This window comes from Mercurialis annua, linkage group LG3, assembly GCF_937616625.2.
Source record: "Mercurialis annua linkage group LG3, ddMerAnnu1.2, whole genome shotgun sequence".
NCBI lineage: Eukaryota > Viridiplantae > Streptophyta > Magnoliopsida > Malpighiales > Euphorbiaceae > Mercurialis > Mercurialis annua.
The window spans coordinates 71,580,668-71,602,505 of record NC_065572.1 but is presented as its reverse complement, the minus strand read 5'-3'; the positions used below and the strand labels follow the sequence as shown (position 1 = coordinate 71,602,505).

Here is a 21,838-nt window from a genome sequence, read left to right as displayed (position 1 = left end):
CGAGGCCTCCACGTCAGCTTCCGGCTTTTTGTTTGCCTTCTGTTTATATGGACCGACCGGCGTAGCCCAGTCTGATGATTGATTTAGGCTTTTGCTACCAAGTGTGTTAGTGATGGGCCTAACCAAATTTGATGAGCAGGTCCAGAAAGGGATTATTATAGTTTTGGTGTTTAAACTTCTTCAAAAAGGACAATTAGTGTATTATGTTTTTTTTATAACAATATAGTGTTTAGATCAGTTAATTGTAATAAATTGATTGGTGTATTGAGAAGGTTATCTTTAACTTTGATAACATGAACGGTAAAAACTCGAAAATGAAAATTGACCTATCTTATGTATTTACATAAATAAAATAAAGTTTTCAACAAAAAACGCAAATAATATAAAATATTAAGAAATAAGATATCTCGTGAATTATATGCAATTATAATCTGCTTGAATTACATTTTTACAGAAAAGCAAGCAGAATTAGAGAGTAAATGTGAGGCTAGGGACCGTAAACGGAGCTACATTGGCGATGGAGAGAAAACAAGATTATATGGGGCAAATATGGCGAAGAGAACGCATCCATGAGGCAGCTTATAGAGAAGAGAACGCATATGTAGAGAAGAGAACGCATCCATGAGGCAGCTTATATGGGGCAAATATGGCGTCCTTGACATAACACTATATGTTAAAATATAATTTTGTTTTTCATTTACGTATCCACCTCAGCGCCAGAAATTCTTTTGTTATGAAATTGAAGTTAAGAGATTTTTATGTTACAACTGAAAGAATTATGATCGGAGAGAAGACAATTAATAACGGTTAGTCCAAATTACTTGTTAAGAATAATATATCTGGTAAAAAAAATATGTTCTGATCCAAATTTGAATTTAATTTTAAGATCACCACCATGGATTACTAATTGTTACAAAATGTTCTCCGGTATTTTTGCAGAATCGGCTGTATCTTAGGCCTACAACAGGCAGCGAGAACGGAACAAAATCGAGGCAAACCGAATACTACATATGACCTCCAAATGATACGAGTCAAGGCCGGCCAATGAGAGATCAAGCCTCGAAAATTCAGTTACAGTATAAACTACTGGTAATTTTGATTGGTTTTTAATCTAAAGTAAATAACATTCTGCTGGCTAGAGAAATCAGCACAAACAAGATGGTTCTAATAAAGCACGTATAATTTGATAGGCAATTATTTTTCTAATCTAATTTGTAATCTAGCTCTAATTACAACATAGGAAAAATACCAGCAGATATAAACCACTTTAAGCATAAATATGAATATATATAACTACCTCTTACTCGTATGTGTGAAAATGGAAAACCGAATAGTATCTCGGTAAGATACATGTCGTTGCGAGCTGAATGAGTTAACAGAAATCTCTCATATCAAAGCATACTACTTTCCATTGGCCGTGTGGATCATCCAGGTATGGTCAAAGTGAGAATGCCAATCATCGGACAGCAACTTGAGAGTTTGCGACTTCCTGAAAAACTTACCGCCTTTTTTTCCCATGCCAGTCCCCACAAGACTGGGGGCCAGAAGAGATTTTCCATCTGGCCTCCATTTCAACTCTTTCAGAGCGGAGAATAAGGATGAAAGTGCAGGAGAGACTTCGGAATCCTTTATGCGCTTACATGACTGTACTGTCAGATGTTCAAGCTCATTGTATGTCACAAGTACAGACTCCAGGCCTTGTGTTGTTAGCAACGAGCATCCTTCTAGAGATAGCAACTTTACTTTCCTGTAAAAACAAGTTGAGTCATCAATTTCCAAATTGTCTCTATTAGTTACACAACTACTCTAGATATTATCATTGCTATTCATTAATGCCTGCCTTCAGCCTATGTTGCATGGAAACTTGTCGAGTCCTAGGTTTCATCTTTTCATTTCCGTTTTTGGAAAATGCTTCTGAAAGTAATAAATGTGCTGTTTTCCAAACTGTACCATTTTCACTATTGTCTTAACTATAGTGGCTTGTATTCTATAGTTCTATTGTCTTTTACAACGGTACTAACATCCACATGCAGTAAATTAACAGAAGTATGAACTGATTTCCTCTGATGTTCTCCTCAAATCAAAATTGAACCAATCAATAATACAATAACAGTCCAATAAACCATATGATTTGCATAATACCTAAGCCAATGTCAATTAGCTAATTTCAAGATTATCAAGCAAAAGAACAATGCAAGTCGGGAACTTAAAACATCATCAATCCTAAATTTCCGTCAGTCTATCATATCATCAGAATTTAAACATAGCTTAATGTTGTAAGACAGAAACATTAAACAGTATTCAAAGAGAGCACACAAGCCTTTTTACCTGCAAACACTTGCCGAGCTGAACGTATCACTGTCCAATCCCCAGCAATCCTGGATAACAATATCCCTAACATTTTCGCACACCTTAAACACAGCTCTAATATTCTTTTTATTCCTTAGCTGACACTTCTGCAAATACAATCTCTCAAGAGCCGGACACGAACCCAAATACTCATCTAACCCAGGATGAAGATCAATCTTCTTACACGACGAAAACCTCAAAGTCTTCAAATTTTCACAATACGCAAGTCCACAAAGCCATCCATCCTCCATTCTATGATCACAAAATATCAACTCCTCAAGCATTTGACAACACTGTCCAATAGCCTTAATCCCATCAAAGCTACCCTCACATCCACTTAGCTCAAGCTTCACCAATCTCTTACACCCTTGAGCCAAAATCGTCAACCCAATATCCGACACCAACGATCTATAAAGACCATCCACATTCCCCACAAGTTTCAAGATTTGCAAATTCCCGCACGCCGCAATCCCGCGAAGCACATTATCATTACACTTATGCAGCTCTAAATCCTGCAAAGTTAAACACTCTTCAGCAACACTCAACAAACCTAACTCACTAGCACCAATCACACTAAGCTTCCTCAAATTCGGGCAACTACCAGCTAAAGCTTTGAGCCCTCTGTCAACTACATCAACTGCCAACAAATTCTGCTCACAGACATTCCAATTCGGACCGAACCCGGAAACCCCAGAATCAATCTGCATAGAAAAAACTCTGTGGTTTAACCAAATACTAGAATTAGTTGGTGTATTAAAACACCCATTAATCAAATCCACATGGGTTAAATTTGGGAATCTTGAAATTAACCCACCAGACTCAATAAACTCCCAATCTAACACCTTTAAAGACCTTACAAGGCGGCCTTGGAGATTGAGCCACCGCTTGCAAACAAGAAAATTAGGGTTTTTCTGGGTGTCAGGTAGTTTAGAGAGGATTTTTAAGAGAAGCTCATCACTTAAGAGAAGTGTTCGGTCTATGTTGATTAGGGTTTGTGTTTGTGTTTTGTTTTTGATTTTTGAGTCTGTGTAATCGGTTGGAGTTGGGTTAGACAGAGACTGAAGCTGCATAGCGAAGACGGCTTGTTTTAACGGTTTGGTATTTTTGAGCCAGAAATCTGACCAGCTTAGTGGCCTCATCTTCTTCTTCTTCACTGTTAAATTAACGTCAGCAACTGGTTTCTCTGGTGAAAACGACATCGTGTTACATTCTGGGTTTTGTTTGTTTTGTTGCTTACATTTCTGGGTTCCCAAGGTTTCTGGTTTTAAGACCAAAAATAATCCGGCTCTGTATGTTTGAACGGCGGTGTTGACCGGTGAGGTGTGATGGTTTGTTTTTTGAAGTGGCGGTTTTTGGTTTATCTAGAGAATTTTGAAAATTGGAGACTGGGTTTTGTTGTTTACTTCTTGTTATACTCTGCCATTACCGTGATTACTGGTAATATTTTAGTTTCTGCTCTTCTTTAGAAGTTCCGGAATTTCTGAGGTAGAATTGAGCATTTTTGTTGATTTGGAAGGACTTAATAAAAACAACTAAGTTTCCTTTAGTGAAAAAAAATCAAAAATAAGTATTATTTCATTGGATTATTTATAAAATTTAAGAATTATACATTTTTTTTATAATTTAACAACGTTTTATAAAGGTTGGTAAATAATATATCAACAACTGTTTAGTGAATCGATATCTTGATTGAAAATCAGATTAAAATTAATTATCTGGAAGCTGAAATTGGCCATGTCATTCATACATTAAAAGTGCAATTTTTGAAAATTCGGAATTGGTCATATGATAAATTTAATAATTAATCGTTGAAGTTTAACCTTATAACTACCAGCTATTGGTATTATTAGAAGAATTAGGTGGTGAAGTATATGAGTGGGAGAAATTAATACCAACAAATTACATAAAAATTCTTAGATTGACTCAAATTGTGAGACTAAATCCTCTCAAAAGCGTCAAAAAAATCTCTGCACCATAATTGATAAAAAAAAAGAGAAATTAATTTTAGTTATTTTGACTATTCTCTCAGAAAAGGAAAAGAAATTTTGCTAGAAAAATAGGAATGTCAAATAAAAAAGAGCCGTTACAAATAGCCGTTTGATTATTCAAAACCTAGTTTGGAAAGTGGGGACCAAAACTAATCCATCCACATCCGCGATTTTGCATCTTTTTAAATTTCATTAACAAATAAATAAATCAACCCCTTTATTGATTTATGAATCATGCTCAAGTCATTATCCCCTGGGACCTAAGAGGTCATGCTTTACAACGTTGACGTTCATGGCATTCCTTGTAATTCAATCCTATCTAAAGAGGTCATGCTTTATAATTGAAGCGAGAAAATGTAAAATAAAATAAAATTGATCAATTTTTAACGTCATGGTAGGAATGAAAAGGGAGTAAAAAGTTGGAATTTTTTTAAAACATTAACCCTAAATATAAAATAAATACATGGGGCATCTGAAAAAAATTATTATTGAAAAAGCACATTTTAAAAATTTGATTGATATTTAGTATTTTTTTAATCCTTACTCTACATTTAAATTTTATACTATAATTGTTTAATTTACAATTTTAGGTTTAACTTTGTCAAATTTAGCTATTGATTTTAGTATTTTTTTTTTTCATCCAATAGTAATTCGAGTAAAGTATTAACCTGGTCTCCAAATTTGGGCTAATAATCATCCATGGCCCCTCAATTTTAGGGATACGGGCGCTAAACCCCCCGATGTTTAAAAACGGGCGCTAAACCCCCTAAACTTTGTGTCGGCACTCACCATGGCCCTTTTGGACGAAAATACCCTTTGTGCCGTCTTTTATTTGGCGGTTGTCTTTAAAAAAAAAATTGACTGACACCATGTGTCAGTTGACACGTCATCAAAAGACAAAAAAAAATACCCAAAACACCCCTAAATATAATATCTGATAAAAAAAAAACTCAACCCAAAATCCAACCACCTGTTCTAACCCAAACCACCCCAACCCAACCACCTCCGCCACATCACTGCCGGAAAATTTTCCGGTCATCTTCTCCAAGTGAAAGATGACAGGAAAAAATTTCCGGTCATCCGGGAACAGATCCAGGCAAGGATCTGTTCCAAGAACAGCAGCAAGGATCTGTTCCAAGAACAGATCCTTGCTTAGGGATAACCGGAAAAATTTTCCGGTCATCTTCCGCCCGGAGAAGATGACCGGAAAAAAATTCTGGCAGTGGTAGGGTGGCGGCGGTGGTTGGGTGGGAGTGCTGGTTGGGTTAGTTGTTGTGGTTAATCAAATGGTTAAATTAGATTGGGTTGGTTTGTTTCTTTTTTGTCTTTTTCTAAATTAAAATAAGGGTATTTTGGGTGTTTGAAATTTTTACGGTATATTTCTGACGTGTCAGATGATATGGCAGTATCAGTTTTTTTTTTAAGACTGAGAATTGACTGAAAAAACGGCGCCAGGGGTATTTTCGTCATATTTGAAGCTTAGGGGGTTTTCTGAGCGCCGACACAAAGCTTAGGGGGTTTAGCGCCCGTTTTTAAACATCGGAAGGTTTAGCGCCCGGAACCCTAAAGTTGAGGGTCCATGGGTGATTATTAGCCCCAAATTTGCAATGCGGGATAAAATAACTTACTTTCAATCATTTTGAATAAAAAGTCAGTCCAGTTTATAAATTTATAATTCAAGGTTAAATAACAAACAGTTATGATAGCTATTGTTCTTTAATAATCAACTGCAAATCAGTTTAGAAAATCCTTATCTTTTGATGGAGCTCTGGTAAAAAAATGCAACTTTACTCCATGATTTCTTCCCTTAAGCTACCAAATTATTATGAATAACGAGTCATTCCGGTCTCTGGTCTCTGCATTTGTAATTGGCTTATCCCTTAAAAACCCCTCACCTTAAAACCACCAAATATACCCAAATTACAACCTTTCACTTTCAATTGCACCCAAACATTAAATTGATCTCTTTTCACTTGAAAAAATAGATTTATTTTTATTTTAAATAAAATATTAAGTCCTATTTTAAAATATATGCTAAAATTTAAAGTATTGATTTGAACATTTTTTACGTGAAAAAATATCAATTTAATACTTGAGGGTGCAATTGAAAGTCAAAGGTCGTAATTTGGATATATTTGGTGGTTTTAGAACGTGAGGGTGCAAACGAATTGGGAGTAAAAGATGGGGAGATTTTAAGAGGATAAGTAATTTGAAGTTGAATAGTACACTCATAAACGCTCGTAATTTATTTGTAAGGATTATTGTTTGCAATTAAAAGTCAATTGTATTTCCGTATTCTCTTAACTGAAGATGTATTTGATTTGCTCATACATGGCCACCTCTAATAAAATAAAGGATTAATTATCAAAAAAACCCTCACCTTTTAACCCCTTTTCAGTTGCACCCTGGCGTTGCAATTTTATCAGTTGCACCCTAATTCGCACCTTTGGATTTTAATTCCACCTTCAAAATCAAATTGAACTTTTTTCACTCGGAAAAAATTCATAAAAACCCTTATAAAGTACTCGTTTGAACTCTTTTCCACATAAAAAATTAAAAATGGATGAGTTATTTTAACTTTTTTCAAATGAAAAAGAGAACAATTTAGTACTTGAAAGTGGAATTGAAAACCAAAGATGTGAATAAAGGTGCAACTGACAAAATTGCAACGTCAGGGTGCATTTGAAAAGGGGCTAAAATGTGAGATTTTTTTTTGGTGATTAAGCCTAAAATAAATAAGCATAAATTTATAAAGGTGTGGTTACCATGTCATGGATATTTATGTAAGGCGTGGAGCCAAATAAATTTCCCAAACGCCCCCCATTTAATAGTTGTTGGGATACATTCCACAGACTTAATTGTCTTAGGAATCTACTGTCCAGATGAATTCCTTGTCGAACCTCTTTGTCCCTACCCGATTGTAATATAAAAAAAATCAATATTTGGAGAAGTTAACTATACAAAAATTAGCTCGTAAATGACTTTATACACTCGCACAATGTTCACAAAATCGTACGGCTTTTCCCACGCTTGCTTAAGTTCAATTGCAAATTGTAAATACAAAAAAACTTCAGTGTCCTTAAGCTATTACACTTCAAAAAAGAAAAGGAATATTTACGCTGTCATGATTTGAATACTTCGCTTACTTTAATTATGTATTTAATAAAATGCAGTTTGATTATTTACTCCTAGAGGCATATACAAACTAGGATTCAGATGAAGGGTATCTCCAAAATGTTCTTAACATGCTGACAGTAGTGAGTACCAAGTGCAAAATGATTACACCAACCTATAGCTATAGATGATGAACATGTACACCTATGACAGCAGCAAAAAGGAATGAAAGGATATCATATGATATTAAATACACAGTGCAAACATATATAAACATCTTACTCGGCGAAATGATAGCACATCATTCAGTCGGAAGCAAAACCAATAGTATAATCAAGAACGAGGAGCCGCCATTTGCTGCTTCTTTATTCTTTCCCCTTGTTTTACCATACTGCATAAAAATCGAAAAATCAAAAGTATCATTTGTCATCTCAACTCTAGATGCCTCCTTTTCTATTATCTTTACTGACTCAATATACTTATAAAAGTCATAGTATCATATAGGAGTCTGCAAAAACCAACCAAAATATTCAATTTGGTTCAGTTTGATATTTAAAAAAAAATCAGTTTTTTGGTTCATTTTAGACAAAATAGTTTAATTAAGTTTTGGTGCAAAATTGAAATAACCGAACTGAACCAAAAAAATTAACAGAATCTACTATTATGGTTCAGTGTGAAATTTTTTAATTCTATAAAACTTTGATTTGGTTCAGTACTTTTCGGTTTGAACCGAATGCACAGCATGACAAGATTTTACATCATGGTCTGAATTTGACAGCAACTTTGATTATCTTATACTCCAAGATACAATAAAAACCTGATATCATGAGGGGTAATAAATATCCATTGGGATCCTTGTGCCACAGCAAAGTCCACTACAGTGTCTAGGCTGATTTTACGGCTAACTGCATCCTGAGAATCAACACGGACAAAATATAACAGGTTATAAGAGAAACTCCTCCTCAAAGTAGATGGCTTCTTAATATAAAAAAAATTAAAGGCGCATATAGACTCAAACGAAAGCCACCATTTAGCAGGCCCTAAAAGCAAATTTAATGACATGCAAAATTTACCATAAATACGTCAAACTCATCCATTGCTCGAAAAGGGGCATCTGTCATCTCATGAAGAGCTAATGCAAAGCACAATGTTGAAAAAGAGCGTTCACCACCTAAATAACAAGCAATTACAAGGATATTAAGGAGCCGTACAATTGGTAAGTTTCCAGAAAAAGTGAATCCCTAATTATATTGAGAACCATATGAAATTAATCATTAGGCAACTCTAATCCAGTTGCTTTCTATTAATGCAAAAAATCGTTATGTGCGGGCATTGAATCTGTACTCTGTCCATATGCATAGTTCAAAAGAGCATAGACAATGGTAATAGGATGTAAGCAAACCTGAAAGTCCTCTAGTATCACGCACTGTGGTGCTTGATGCATCTTGAGGCATTTTTACCTAACAAAGAAAACAAAATAAATGAAGACAAGATTAACATAAGCAAGCACCAATACTGTGAAGTGTGCATAGGGACATAGGGTTAGCTTAATCTGGTGAACAGGTTTTGAAAAAATGTACAATTTTTATGATCCTTGACCAACAAAATGCTTACCTCTACTTTAAGGGTTTTGTCTTTATAGCTAACTTGGATGTTCCCACTAATCCCTTTCTTTCCTAAATGACCATTGAAACTAGAAGGAAAAAGACCTTGTTTGTAAATAAAATTAAATAAAATAAGAAATATGTTCAAATGATAAAAATAGAAAAGAATCACTTAAAACATTTAAAAAACTAAAATAAAATTATTTGCAAAGTTCATACTTCCAAGTTAGCTGGCGCTTCAAAAGATCACTATTCCTCTGAAACTTATTCCATCGCAAATCTAAGGCTTTCTTGCAGGCCTACCATTAAGAAATGAAAAAAAAAATAATAGGCGAGATAGAAGAAAGATACAAGTAAGCATAAAATGGTGAGAAAGAAGAAAGATATAAATAAGCATAAGAAGAAAGATATCAAAAAGCATAAGACTTCCAAAATTGATTGTTAACTCACTAATGACTGACCAACTAACAACGAAGGCTTTGAAGAAAATAAAAACACTCTACAAAGTTCAACATGTATTGGGACCATGATATAAAATCAATGTGAGAAAAATAAGTAAATTGATTTTATATCATGTACAAACTGGGTCACTACATTTTCTAAGACTATCAGCAACCACCGATTCTTATCTCATTTTGGTAATAAAAATCATTACCAGAGAATCATATGCCTTTTCTCTTTTTCTCCTAAATTCTTCGATAATTATGTTATATTCCATCTTAAAACTAATTGGTGTTAAGTGGAGAAACCCAACCAATATATAACATAAGTCCCGCCAATGTGGGATTGTCCCACTTCAACACTCCCCTCACGCATAGCGCGACCGAGCAGAGCATCAAATCCTCCCTCACGCATCGCTTGGGCCGGGCCAAATTCAAATTTAAAATTGTGTGAATGAACAAGATTCTGATACCATGTTAGATTCCATCTTAAAACCAATTGGTGTTAAGTGGAGAGACTCAACGATATATAAACACATGTCCATTCACATACACAACCAATGTGGGATTATCCCACTTCAACAAATTATACATCCTTCTTTTTAGTTTTTACTATTCTCATGTAATTCTTTTGCATTGGGCACTGTACAGAAATGCTAAAATAGTGATCACAAAGAAAAGACACTATGCAACTCGCCTAAAGGCGAGTACAAAACAAGCAGGAGTGACCATGGCCAGTGAAATTAAACATGTATAAAGTCACCACCACTTAGAGTCGCTTCTACATTTTCATATACTGTTAGATTTTAATCACAAGGAAACAACCTTGTCTTTTATTTATTGCACAAAAATTTACACAAACTCCAATGAATAAGACAACAGATCATACAGAAGTTTCATAAGTATGGATTTAAACTAGATTTTTCCATGAAAGAAGGTATAAATAAGCAAAGTAAAACAAAACTACGCTGTACTTCACACAAAAGCTTGCGTTCCTCCTAACATTAAAAGTTTGAGTCTGACCTAATTAACTTCAGTGTCCATCCCTATAGCACAAGAACTACATAGATATTCAAGGTACCTCCAACTTTTCTCGAAATCCTCTGTATGTCTGTTGCTTCTTCAGAATTTTTCGCTGTTTTTTCTCATACAACATCCTCAGGTCATCAATAGAATCAGAGTACCTGCAAGCAACAATACATAAAAACATTAACTAAATTATTGAATACTGTCGAAATGTTGAAAAAATATCATGATTGATGACTCTACTGCTGGCTCTCCTGCTGAAGTCTCTGATTCAATCTATTTAATTGGGCACTGAGTTGTTCTGGGGTACGTCCATCGCAACCACCTAAAGCTTCAATATCACACTCAGGACAGATAATAGAAGCCTTTCTGCAATTTTCCTGCAGTTCAACAGAACATAAAGCTTAACACTCCAGCAATGGCTTGTAGGTAAATGTCTTGCTCATCAACAGAAATTAACATGAGGATACAAAAGATAACAAAATTCAATCTAAGCACTGAAAATAACCAGCCGTAGGCACCTTAATTATCATTCTAAAAGTATGTAAAATTAGTAATTCCAACTCTGTTTATCATTCTAAAAGTATGTAAAATTAGTAATTCCAACTCTGTTGAATATCTGCCAGGCATGGAAGGCTAAGTATCCAGTACAAATAACTTAATAAAGCAAACCAGAAGATAAACAGTGCTGGATATACATCATCAATTCATCTGGGCTATAGTATCTCAATTAATTTTACAATAACAGGCTTTTCTTTTTACTATAGTAAGAGCTGAACTATCATTGTGATTATGAAAATCCAAGTAAACTAGAGTGGAGCATGAGACTTGAAGCCTAACTTATGCAAAATAAGTTACATTTTTGGCTGATTCTGCCAAAACAAAATGAGTTTGCGTATTCCCCTAGATATTTGGCACATGTCTGCATTCGTATCAGATCCTTCAATGCTGCAGCTCTAAATTTTGACCTGGTGTTCATCAACAAAAGCAATGGGCTTGAGGCTAGTTTCTATGAAGGATCGAGAGAAAGATAATATATCATCCTCCTCTTTGCCAAATGCCATATCATCATTAGCAAAGTAGATAGGTTGAAATGGTATAAAATTATGTTATTTGTCGTTAGATGGAGTTATCATAGTTATCTAAATCATTACAAGCCTTCAGACTCATCATTTCTATTGGAAAGTTAAAAAGAAACAAAGAAAAGGATAGGGTAGGACTTAGCAAATTATTCAAGCATACGGATCAAACATAGGTCGCAAAAAAGTGTACCTTACGATTTCCTTCAAGCTCTTGATAGTGTGCCTCTGCAGCTTTGATAACAGCTACGACCTTGGTTGCCATGACTTCTTCATAATGGGCCTTATCCTGAGATTGGAAAAAGAAAAGAAGGGATTTGTCGTCGAAGCATGCTTTTGGAAACAATATTTATAAGGAAAATTGCAGTGAACTATAAATAAAACAAAAAAACAGGATGAGATAAGGAGACCCTTTCAGCAGATTGTAAATCATTTTCAATCTTCGTAAGCTTGGCCTCTGCTTCTTTAAAGGCGTCGATTTCTTCTTTTCCGGACTCTAAAAATATTATAACGAGTAGGGACAAATGATGGCGCGTGAGTGGAAATACATTTGACTCAACAAACATTTATAAACAGCAACCATACCACATAAATTCTCAAATGATAATTTAAGGTCGCTAGCCTTAGCTTCAGCTTCATCCTTCTTATTTTGAAGCATTCCTAGAGAAGTTTCCATTTCTTGTATCTGCCCTTGGAGTTTCTGGAATGTAATTGCAAAGATTTTTTATTAAAAAAAACAAAACAAAAACTCATGTTAAATGGACAAATCAGAAATCCAGGTAACAAAGGACTAACTGAAATTTCTTCGAGAAGTTCATCAACATTTGATAAAGGTGCCAAACTGCTTTCAGCAGCATAAGATTTCTTTAAATCTCGTCGTGCTAATTTGTAAGATGCCAGCTCCCGCTCAGTACTTGAGCATGTCTCCTACACCAAGGAAAGAAGATGATATTACAGACATATCAATGCACATGCTAATTGTGTTGACATCAGAAATGAGATGCAGATAGCTCAACAGTCTGAAACAATTAATTTATTGATGCAACATTGAGATCAGAGACCCAGAAATTGCCAGTAGAAACCAAATGAGACTTGATAAATAAACTCCCATACAAGCAACCAAAGACAAAGATGAACTAGGCTAAAACCTATAAACACAATTCTGAAAGTCGGACAACTAACAAACTCAAATAGCAGCATTCATGAGATGTTGTTGGCTCTTTTATCTTCATGATAAGCAACTCAGCCAATGACACACAAGTAAAAAGAATATATAAACAGAATATTCTGAACTGAAAATACACAACCAGGTTTTCAAGTTTTGTTTTCCTGTTTCAGTTCTATCTCAAGCATCTGAATAAAAAATACTTTTTCAGGTCTAACATATCAACAGCTTGGATAGAAGCATTAGAATGACATACTAATAGTACACTAGGCTTTTAATGACAGCTTAACTAAAAGCATTTGTCTTAAACTACAGTAAAAAATTACATATATGAATATATGTAATACGAAGATAACCACAGGTTTAAGTACAAGAAAGTCAAAAGTTAATATTTAAAAAGCTTACAAATTAAACTATGGCTTACCTTTTCTTTCTTTAAATTATGTTGAAGATGCTGATGATTTGCCTCAATATCTCTTTTCCTTTTCCTGCATTCTTCAGCTTTCATTCTGACATTTGAAGCATCTTGTTCAAGATCCTTAATTTGATCATCATAAGAGCTACAAAGTCGGCCAGTTCTATTCCTTCTGTTTGGAGGAAGTACTGTTTGGACCGATCCACGAGAAAACCTAAACAGAAATCAGAAATAAGAAAAGGTAAAACAAGCAAGTTCCTCGCTCAAAGAGAGAGGAATTCTGAGTGCACAGAAACCACACCATTCTGCAAGAGCACAACATGCATGTAGAGCCATATATTTGAGAATAAGACTTTAACCACTTAACATTTTCATTTCCACATATCAAATAAAGTTTTCTCAATGGTCTTTTCACACTAAATATCATTATAAAGGTGTATGGTGTTGCTTGAACTCATTTTTTGAACTATACCATTTTGTACAAGCAAAGTTGCACTGAAACGGAAACGGAAACGGAAATGGCGAAACGGATTTTTTCAAAATATAGGAAACGGGGACGTGGGGGAAACGTGTAAATAGTAAAAATATAGGGGTATATTTATAAATATTAAAAGTTATAAAATTATGTAATATATATAAATATATATATATATATATAATTAAATTTTATTTATAAAAATGTATTTTCATATAAGTAAACTATTATAACAAATAATAAGATAAATTATTTGAATATCTAAGAAATATAACATATCAATAAATTCCATATCTATAAAGTCTATGAGTAATTGATTAGGTTCTTTTATTTATAGGTAACCTTTTTTAGAGTTTTTTTTAACTATTTAAGAATTTTTTATATATAGGAAACAGGTTTCTTTTTAGGAAACGAGTTTCCAACTTCTAGTATTTATGGAAACGGGCCCGAAACGTTTCCGTAGAGTTTCTGAGAGTTTCCGAAACGGGGAAACTCACTCTACATAAGGTTTCCGTGCATCCTAGTGTACAAGTAAGATGATTGATAAACCTTAATGACGTTTATCAGAATGTAAGAATCATATTTCCTATAGGTTTTCCATTCTACTTTTGTTCCATCATGTCCCAGCAAACATTCTATAAAAACATAAAAAAATTGCAGCCAATAACAGTTTACATTTTATATCCATCTAAGGTGTAAACCTCCTTCACATTGAGGATATTTTTGTCAAATGCAACAGCTGATCCTGCATCATAATTTTCTACAAGCACTTGCCTCTCAGCACCACCCTGGAAAAATAAGCAAAATGGTAAATAATGAAAACCAATAAAAGCCGGAGACATAATGCAAACAAGTAAACACAATTAAATGAAAGAGATCCAATGATGACCCAAGAAAATTTACCATATCCACCAAAACGTTTAGTACAGTATCATTTTTGGAATGCAAAACAGAAAGTGTAGTTGGGTTATTTGTCTGGGGAAGCATGTTAGATGGGATGACTAACCTACAAGAGTAGCAGTCAAACAGTTAAAGATAACCATCCACCACAAGAGGCTGGTAAGGGGAAAATCAACATTCACCTACCTAGATCTTGAGAAATCATATATGATAATTTGCAGGTTATGATATCTTGCTTCTCTCGCATAGCTTCTCAAGAGAAGAGAATCGCTATGATTGGTTACAATAAAAGCATTAAGCAACCTTCCAATTGCATTTTCAACAGCAGGAGCCCATCTATCGCCATTGTCCAATGTCTGCAATACATAATCATTAAAGCAACGTGCATCCGTAAGTAAGTGTAACAGTACACAACAGCAAATCATTACTATGAAAGTGATTCTCAGGCATATGAACGTAGTTATCAATTATGAGTTTTTAATACGACAATATATCTCCACTCATAGTGACAAATTTCATTTTCATAGACCCAAGCCAGTAACCTTCCGGCCAAAAGCAGCAAGCTTACGTTGTGCCGAGAATCTGGCTCCTTTATACCTAGAATTGATACTAATGTGAATCAATTACATTGATCATATACCTACAACCTGACATTGTTCATATATTAACGTACATATATATTTAGTCATTGTTACTCACAAGGTGGGAGCCAATTGGACCTATAGGTGGCTTGTTAAACCTCTGGTGATGTCTCTCAATGATTTGTAAGAGTTGAATCACCCTTTCTCCCCCAAATGCAGTAACCTGTATAAAACAATTTTTCAACATTCAGCAATATTTTCCTGATGAAGTTTATGCTATAAACAAAAGTTGTATTGACAATTTGAGACTAAACAAGCAACACTCCATTCAAGAAGTTGTCAAGACAAACAATTCATATGCCTGTCCAAGACTGATAATTGCACACACCAGTATAAAAAGTTACCAATTACCAATACTACGACAAGAGCATGACCAAAGGAGCTGCACGAACCTTATTGGTTTTGTGTTGCCGAAGCTGGCGAATAGTTGTGCGCATCTCATGTTCCTTTTTCTCAAAACTTGCAATCTAAACAACCAGAAAAATTGAATTGTTTCAGCATATTTACAGCTTTCCAGTATGATAAATTATTATTTTTCAATAAATAAATGTCATAAATAAACTGCATTCATTTTCCAATAAGTAGTTGTCATGTATAAACTGATTCTGGCAAAACTTCTTATAAGAAAAATAGAATTTCACAAAGAAATCAGGTAAGCCTAGATACCAAGTTAATTAAGGTCAGCTACATAGATTCTCCTTTTCCATTTAAAATGACTTTAGTTTAGGCTACATGGGACTCCATGACACCAAATGATGGAAGCATGAAATCCGCCCCCTCATATAGCTACAACCAAGCTAAAACCTATTAGCAAGCAACTAAGAAACCAGATTGATTCTAACCGTTTCTTGTCAATCCTCATAAAAGGTTCCAAACACATAATGAAATTGCCCAGGTTAGAATAATAAGTAGCTGATTCCAATTAACTTGGAATTAAGGCTTAAGTGAGTTGAGTTGAGTTCAGACTAAAATAAAAAGTAGCAAGAAAGAAAAATTTAAAGTCCTCTAAAACCTAATCAAGCAAAGAAAACAAAAATAAATGAGCACCAATATCCCCATTTGAGAGTTTCACTTTGACCAAGCATTGATCTCAATTCTATCAAGATATAGAACCAAATAAAAAAGTGAAAACTTAATAATTCTTCAGAGTAGCAAGAGATAAAAAAGAAGATAAAATATTTAACATTAACTAACATGCTCCACTTAATTATTATGCAACGTATCTTCTACCTCTTCAGTGATCTCATTCATTTTTGCTACTTGCATGAAGACACTTTCTGATAGTTGACTTTCATCTTTCTTTGACCTAAAAAGTAAGTGTTTACTGGTCAATAGAAATATATCTTCAGCCTAAGTCAAAGACCCAGTACCAGATATAGTTCGCAGAAATTAACCTTGATAATTTGGCTTCAGCAGCATCAATCATGCATTCGAGTTCCTTTAGCTTTGCCTCTATTTCAGATTCTTCTGCCTGAAAAAGAAGTTAGAAGTAAATGTTCCTGCCATCAAAAACACTATTGCTACATAGTCCATAAAATCAAAAGCTAGTTTCCCTGGTTCTGAGCATCTGTTGTCTGAATTGTTTAGATTTCAAAACAGTCATCCTGATCACAATAACTAGAAACTCATTAAGCAAAAGAGCAACACTGTCAATTTTTCCACCTAAGAGATCAAATGTAAAGTAGTAGAAAAATCAGTTATCCAAAGAAAATCCGCTGGAAGATGTAAACTGGTAGAGAAATCAATTATTGAAAGCAAATTCACTGCAATTCGCAGCAAATTTATCTTGTTGTGCTTGACGTAACACTCATAAAAAAGATTTTGCAAATATTGGAAATCATAGTCTCATAAACATCAAACATAGGGTTTGATGTCAAATGATAGTAGCACAAGCTCACTTGTCAATGTCAAATTTCAACTGAAGTAAAGACCACCCTTATATAAAAAGGTAGCTGGAAAGAGAGATGCAATTTAAGAAACTGAATATAGAGATATATAATTATAACAATCCATGAAGATTTAACAGAAGATAAAAAAACACCACGCACAGGCACTATTAAATTAATTAAAGATATTCTGTAGTAAAAGCGAACAGGCAAACCTGTGTAGTTTTAAATTGTTGGTCCTGGATATCCTGGACTTCTTGCTCAAGTGACCTTATATCCTTCTGCATTTTCTGAATGCTGTTAATTGCCCGGCGATGCTCATCTTTCAACTCAAGCACCCGTTTTGTTGCCTAGAGAAACAAAATCTATTCAGTCAACAGAGAATCAAAAATGTTGAAGCACAAACAAGATAAAAAAATGTGAGGATACACAATAGATATGTATAAATATGGTAGGCATTTTTTAACATGCCAAAAGCACTAAAAGTTTTTTTTGCATTTATTGGACATTAGGGAAGAAAAGAAACACACAAATTTTTCATTGCACATCTAACATAGCTACTAAATCAACTACTTTACTCAAAAAAAGCACTAAGCTTCATACAATCAGAACGTTAGTTGACTTTTTAAATAAGAAAGGTAACCAAATTCCAACACACCAAAGAAATCAAATGTTGTGATTCGTCCTGCTTTCGCCTCACTTCCGATGTTTTCTGCATCATGACCACGGTTTTAGCTTTCGACTCTGTGAATTCATTCCTTAGTGACTCTATAGATTTCTGCAAATAGAGTAGCATAATGAATCTAGAGATTAGAAAAAAAAAAGTATTAGTAAAACACTTACAAATAAATGAGTAGTTAAAGAAGATATCAAAGAGATAGGTTTATGTAACAGGGAATGAAATATGTAGAATGCCAGATCTTATCATATTCAGGAAACTAAGTTGTCATGCCAAATGTTAACAGATAAACCAAGAGAAACAAAGCAGTGCTGACAACATAGTAGGATAATGGCTTCAGTGCATAGGCAGACTGCTACTCTCTATATTTAAAAAAACTATGACAGAAACTTTATATCCCCACTTCTGAAAAGCAATGTGAACCTCCCCTTTTCACTTATAGACTATAACATGATTAGCACATAACTGAAACGGGACACATGATACGACACAAAACGTAGAGATGCGGTTTTTTTTTTTTAAATATAAAAAACAAAATGCTGGGGATAATAATATCAATTAATCATGCCAATATCTTTATAACAATATTTAAAGGTCGAAATTATAATAATTATACTTTTAGTACAAATAAAAAATTAATAAAAACAAATACAAAAAATAAAGACTCGTTTAAGTAGGAAAATATAAATAAAAAAAGATAGTGAAAAAAATTAATTTTAAAATTAAGAAAAATCTTAATTAGGTAGAAAAACAAAGATAAACATTTCTTACTACTTTATATATTAAGGTTTCCAAAGATAATAAGTAAAGCTTTTCTAATAAATTTTAGATATTAATTAATACAGGAAAAAGAATTAAAGACTTGAAATGTGTTCTAAATTTCAAAGAATTCAAATTTTCAAAAAAGTTTCAGACACGGGACTTGATTATTTTGAGGTTTATAAGCTTCCTAGAGTATATCAATATTCTTATATAGTATATGTAATAAATTAAAATAAAATAAATCATGCATTAGATTTGCAGCCAGATTCAAGCAATATCACCAAGCAATTTACTCACTATCTTGGCATCGATTTTTTTTTGGCAAATGGGTATCCGCGTCTTAAGGTCTTCAATCAATGCAGTTTGATCTTCTATTTGCCTGTCTACACTGTAAACCCATGACCATGCGAGCATCTTTTTTAATTGTTGTACCTTCAGTGAAATTTCTTCTATATGCTCCATGTTTTTAATTTGTATTTGCAACTCCACGAGTTCCTTCTCTATGGGTTTTATTGTAGCCTCCAATTCATCAACAAGAGCATTTGTAGATTGCAATTGCTCGTAAATACTTTGCAGAAGATCATTAACTTGTTGAAGAAGAGTTGCCTTAAAGAAAAACTGAACAGCGACGTGTCAATACAGAACTAACACTTTCACTTCAGATAATACAAGAATTGCAGGAGATAAATACCTTAAACTTATCCTTGTCATTTCCAGAATGCAAGAACTCTCTGCTTTTGTCTTGACTCATTATTACACAAGGATTCTCAACATCAATCTGCATCAATATTCACAAGTGGAAAATAAAAATATAGCATAAAGTACAGTTTTACCAAGATAGAAAATCCGAAAGAGAGAAAAAAAAATCAGTTTCTTTAAAATCAGTTTTTTAAAGAACATTCTCGCAACAAGCTGCATTCAGGATTTTTATAGTTTGTAATGAACCAATAATTTCTAGAATGAGATTTTAGCAAAGTCAGCATGTTTCAAACAATTAGAGAACATGTAGTTGACCATCGTCAAAAAAATAAAATGAACAAGCATCAACTAGAGAATCTTAAAGAGGATCCGTGTAGGTCCCAAATAGATTTTGGATGACCATTCAAGGAAAATAAAGAAACACACAGATGAAAACAAACAAACAAAAAATAAAAATAGAAGTTTGTGTACACTCTGTTATTAAGCAAACACTCACATTAAAATGTTCAATGAGCTCCCGCAGTTCATCTTTTCGACTAGCAACCTTTTTTCCTGCCAAATATATCCAAGGAAGATACATGAAAATACACCAATTATCATCAATCATGTAGCAGTAGAATAGCTGTTAGAAACACAAAGCTAGATACAGATCCATATTTATGGACTAGGTTGAACTCGGAGGGGACATCCAAAAGAAATATCCTCGCTCTGTAATTAGTGAGGCCATTGGTCAATAGGTGTTAACAAAAACAAATAGAAACCCATAATAGTAGGCCTCTATCTAACAATAACTACATAACCTATTTTTGGCATTTAAACATCTTACTAATATGACAAAGACCGTGAAGGAATGTCAATACTTTAGAAAAAACAATTGTTTGGAAGATTGTCTAAACCTTGAAAATCCTTCAAAATTGTAGAGCTTGTAGATTGGTTTATTCTACGTTCTATAATTATTGCATCGCCGTAGATTTCATGCTTAAAAGCTTCATCTCCTTGGTTCTTCAATTCCACTTCAACAACAGTATAACTGCAAAGGACCAATGCCATAAAAATGTAGCTAGTAAGACAAATATGATTTCATGAAAAGGAAGAGTGAAAAAGAAAAAAAAAATGATTCAATGGAGAGATTTAGAAGAAAAAAATAAGATAATGAACATTGTTACCGGCAGTTCAAAACATAATGAAGAACTAGTTAACAATGACTAAATTCAGATAACAAAATCATCAGCATATTCTCCTAAAGTTTTTCAACAGTAACTTCAGCATTTTCTGCCTGTAGAATCCTAAGTTAAAGCATTACGAGGCTATGTGTGTATACAAAATTTCAAATGCATTATTTCAATCTAATGAGGTTGCATTCTATTTAGTCAGTTCGTGTTTTTTCTAAACCCTCGGTTGCTTCATTCAACTATTTTCAAACAAAGCCAAGCCAAAAATGACATGATATTACAAAGTTTCAATTCAATTTAACCGCTGCGTATTATTAGCACATGCATTAAAAAGTACAGATTAGCAAGCACAATTCAGAGAATTTTACGGATAAAATAAGCGGCAAACGGAATATCAAATATGTACTCCAGAGAAGTCCTACAAGAGAAAAAACATCACACATTCAAATAAACAGGCAACAAAAGACCATTATAACCTGCAGCCAGTTTTGATAAAATCCTTTAATGTAGCAGCTCTCTGAGTCCCCTTAGCTCGACTTCCAAAAGCAATACACAAAGCAGTCAGAATTGCACTTTTACCACCTGCAAAATTTAATTAACCTCATTAATCACATTAATTTTTTTTGTCTACTAAATTTCAATTCAAAAAAAAAAAGTGTGTAAACATACTCCCGTTTTGACCAGTGACAAAATTAACCCAGGGGCACAGCTCAATTTGAAGATTACTATGGCACATGAAATTCTCTAGTCGGATCCTCGTAATGGTACCCGCTCCGGACCGAGGTCGTATATGGTGAAAATCGGAGAAACCCGTAGCGTCGCCCATGACTGTCGTTTTCAGTTCGTACGATTGCGTTTGCGAACCCTAAAATTTGAATAGAGGAGATACAGAGAGTGATGAGACCACTTGAGAAGTGGAGAGAGAAAATGGCACTGTTTGCGCCCTTGTTATGTATGATTGTGGCGGGAAGAGTGATGGATGGAGTGTGGACTGGAGAGTATGCGTAGCTGCTGCTGTTTTAGGGCTTTCTCATTGGGCTACTTTTTAGAATTTGTGAGTGGATCTCGGGAGCCCAGTTTAAAACTTTGTAAATAAATGTAAAAAGGGAAAAGGGTCGATTATGCCCCTAAAGTTTGGGGTCTGGATCAAGTAAGCCATCAACGTCCGGAAAAATTCTTCTATGCCCCCAACGTTTGTAAAAATGAACAATCAGACCCCTCGATTTAACGCTCTTTTTGATTGCTCCTAAAACTCTGTTAGTATGATCCTGCGTGGCAAAGATAAAAGGATCATTTATGCCTCTAAGGTTTTAATCTGGGATCAAATGAGTCCTCAACGTTTGAAAATGATCACTTGTACTCCCAATGTTCGAAAAAATTCACTTATGCCCCCAACGTTTGAAAAAAAAAAGAACAGTTAGGCCCTTCAGTTTAACACCGTCTC

The 21,838-nt window shown here is 34.2% G+C and overlaps 2 protein-coding genes across 5 annotated transcripts; both read right to left on the bottom strand.

Annotated features, from left to right (window-relative positions):
- Positions 1–1,146: 1,146 nt before the first annotated feature.
- Positions 1,147–3,857, bottom strand: LOC126674879 (F-box protein At5g07670). Its single transcript, XM_050369400.2, has 2 exons — positions 2,329–3,857; positions 1,147–1,747 (listed from the first exon to the last, which is right to left on the bottom strand). Exons 1-2 carry the CDS (start codon positions 3,546–3,548, stop codon positions 1,402–1,404), a joined length of 1,566 nt encoding a protein of 521 aa, XP_050225357.1. The 5' UTR covers positions 3,549–3,857; the 3' UTR covers positions 1,147–1,401.
- Positions 3,858–6,552: 2,695 nt separating this feature from the next.
- LOC126673544 (structural maintenance of chromosomes protein 6B-like) lies at positions 6,553–21,390 on the bottom strand. Of its 4 annotated transcripts, XR_007639309.2 has the most exons (29): positions 21,064–21,389; positions 20,871–20,976; positions 20,119–20,252; positions 19,719–19,774; positions 19,215–19,301; positions 18,821–19,141; positions 17,741–17,860; positions 17,298–17,432; positions 16,591–16,667; positions 16,427–16,502; positions 15,589–15,663; positions 15,255–15,359; positions 14,742–14,911; positions 14,559–14,661; positions 14,331–14,443; positions 13,190–13,394; positions 12,396–12,527; positions 12,186–12,300; positions 12,011–12,096; positions 11,794–11,889; positions 10,765–10,901; positions 10,577–10,679; positions 9,275–9,354; positions 9,066–9,144; positions 8,854–8,911; positions 8,525–8,622; positions 8,269–8,363; positions 7,734–7,842; positions 6,553–7,247 (listed from the first exon to the last, which is right to left on the bottom strand). XR_007639309.2 is itself a non-coding variant. In XM_050367728.2 (28 exons), the coding sequence occupies exons 1-28, from the start codon at positions 21,218–21,220 to the stop codon at positions 7,785–7,787; spliced, it is 3,177 nt and encodes a 1,058-aa protein (XP_050223685.1). In that variant the 5' UTR covers positions 21,221–21,389; the 3' UTR covers positions 7,463–7,784. The 4 variants fall into 4 exon arrangements, 3 of the variants coding, with proteins under 3 accessions (XP_050223685.1, XP_050223686.1, XP_055961104.1); XM_050367728.2 differs by lacking the exon at positions 6,553–7,247 and having other exon boundaries at positions 7,463–7,842; XM_050367729.2 differs by lacking the exons at positions 6,553–7,247; positions 7,734–7,842; positions 8,269–8,363; positions 8,525–8,622; positions 8,854–8,911 and having other exon boundaries at positions 9,071–9,160; positions 21,064–21,390.
- Between the last annotated feature and the right edge of the window lie 448 nt (positions 21,391–21,838).

Coding starts and splice junctions, on each gene's coding strand:
- LOC126674879 (XM_050369400.2), bottom strand. CDS start 3,548: ATGTCGTTTTCACCAGAGAAACCAGTTGCTGACGTTAATTTAACAGTG. Junction 1,748..2,328: donor AGCTCGGCAAGTGTTTGCAG/GTAAAAAGGCTT, acceptor TTGTTTTTACAG/GAAAGTAAAGTTGCTATCTC.
- LOC126673544 (XM_050367728.2), bottom strand. CDS start 21,220: ATGGGCGACGCTACGGGTTTCTCCGATTTTCACCATATACGACCTCGG. Junction 19,775..20,118: donor AATTTTGAAGGATTTTCAAG/GTTTAGACAATC, acceptor TATATTTGGCAG/GAAAAAAGGTTGCTAGTCGA. Junction 16,503..16,590: donor GCTGAAGCCAAATTATCAAG/GTTAATTTCTGC, acceptor CTTACTTTTTAG/GTCAAAGAAAGATGAAAGTC.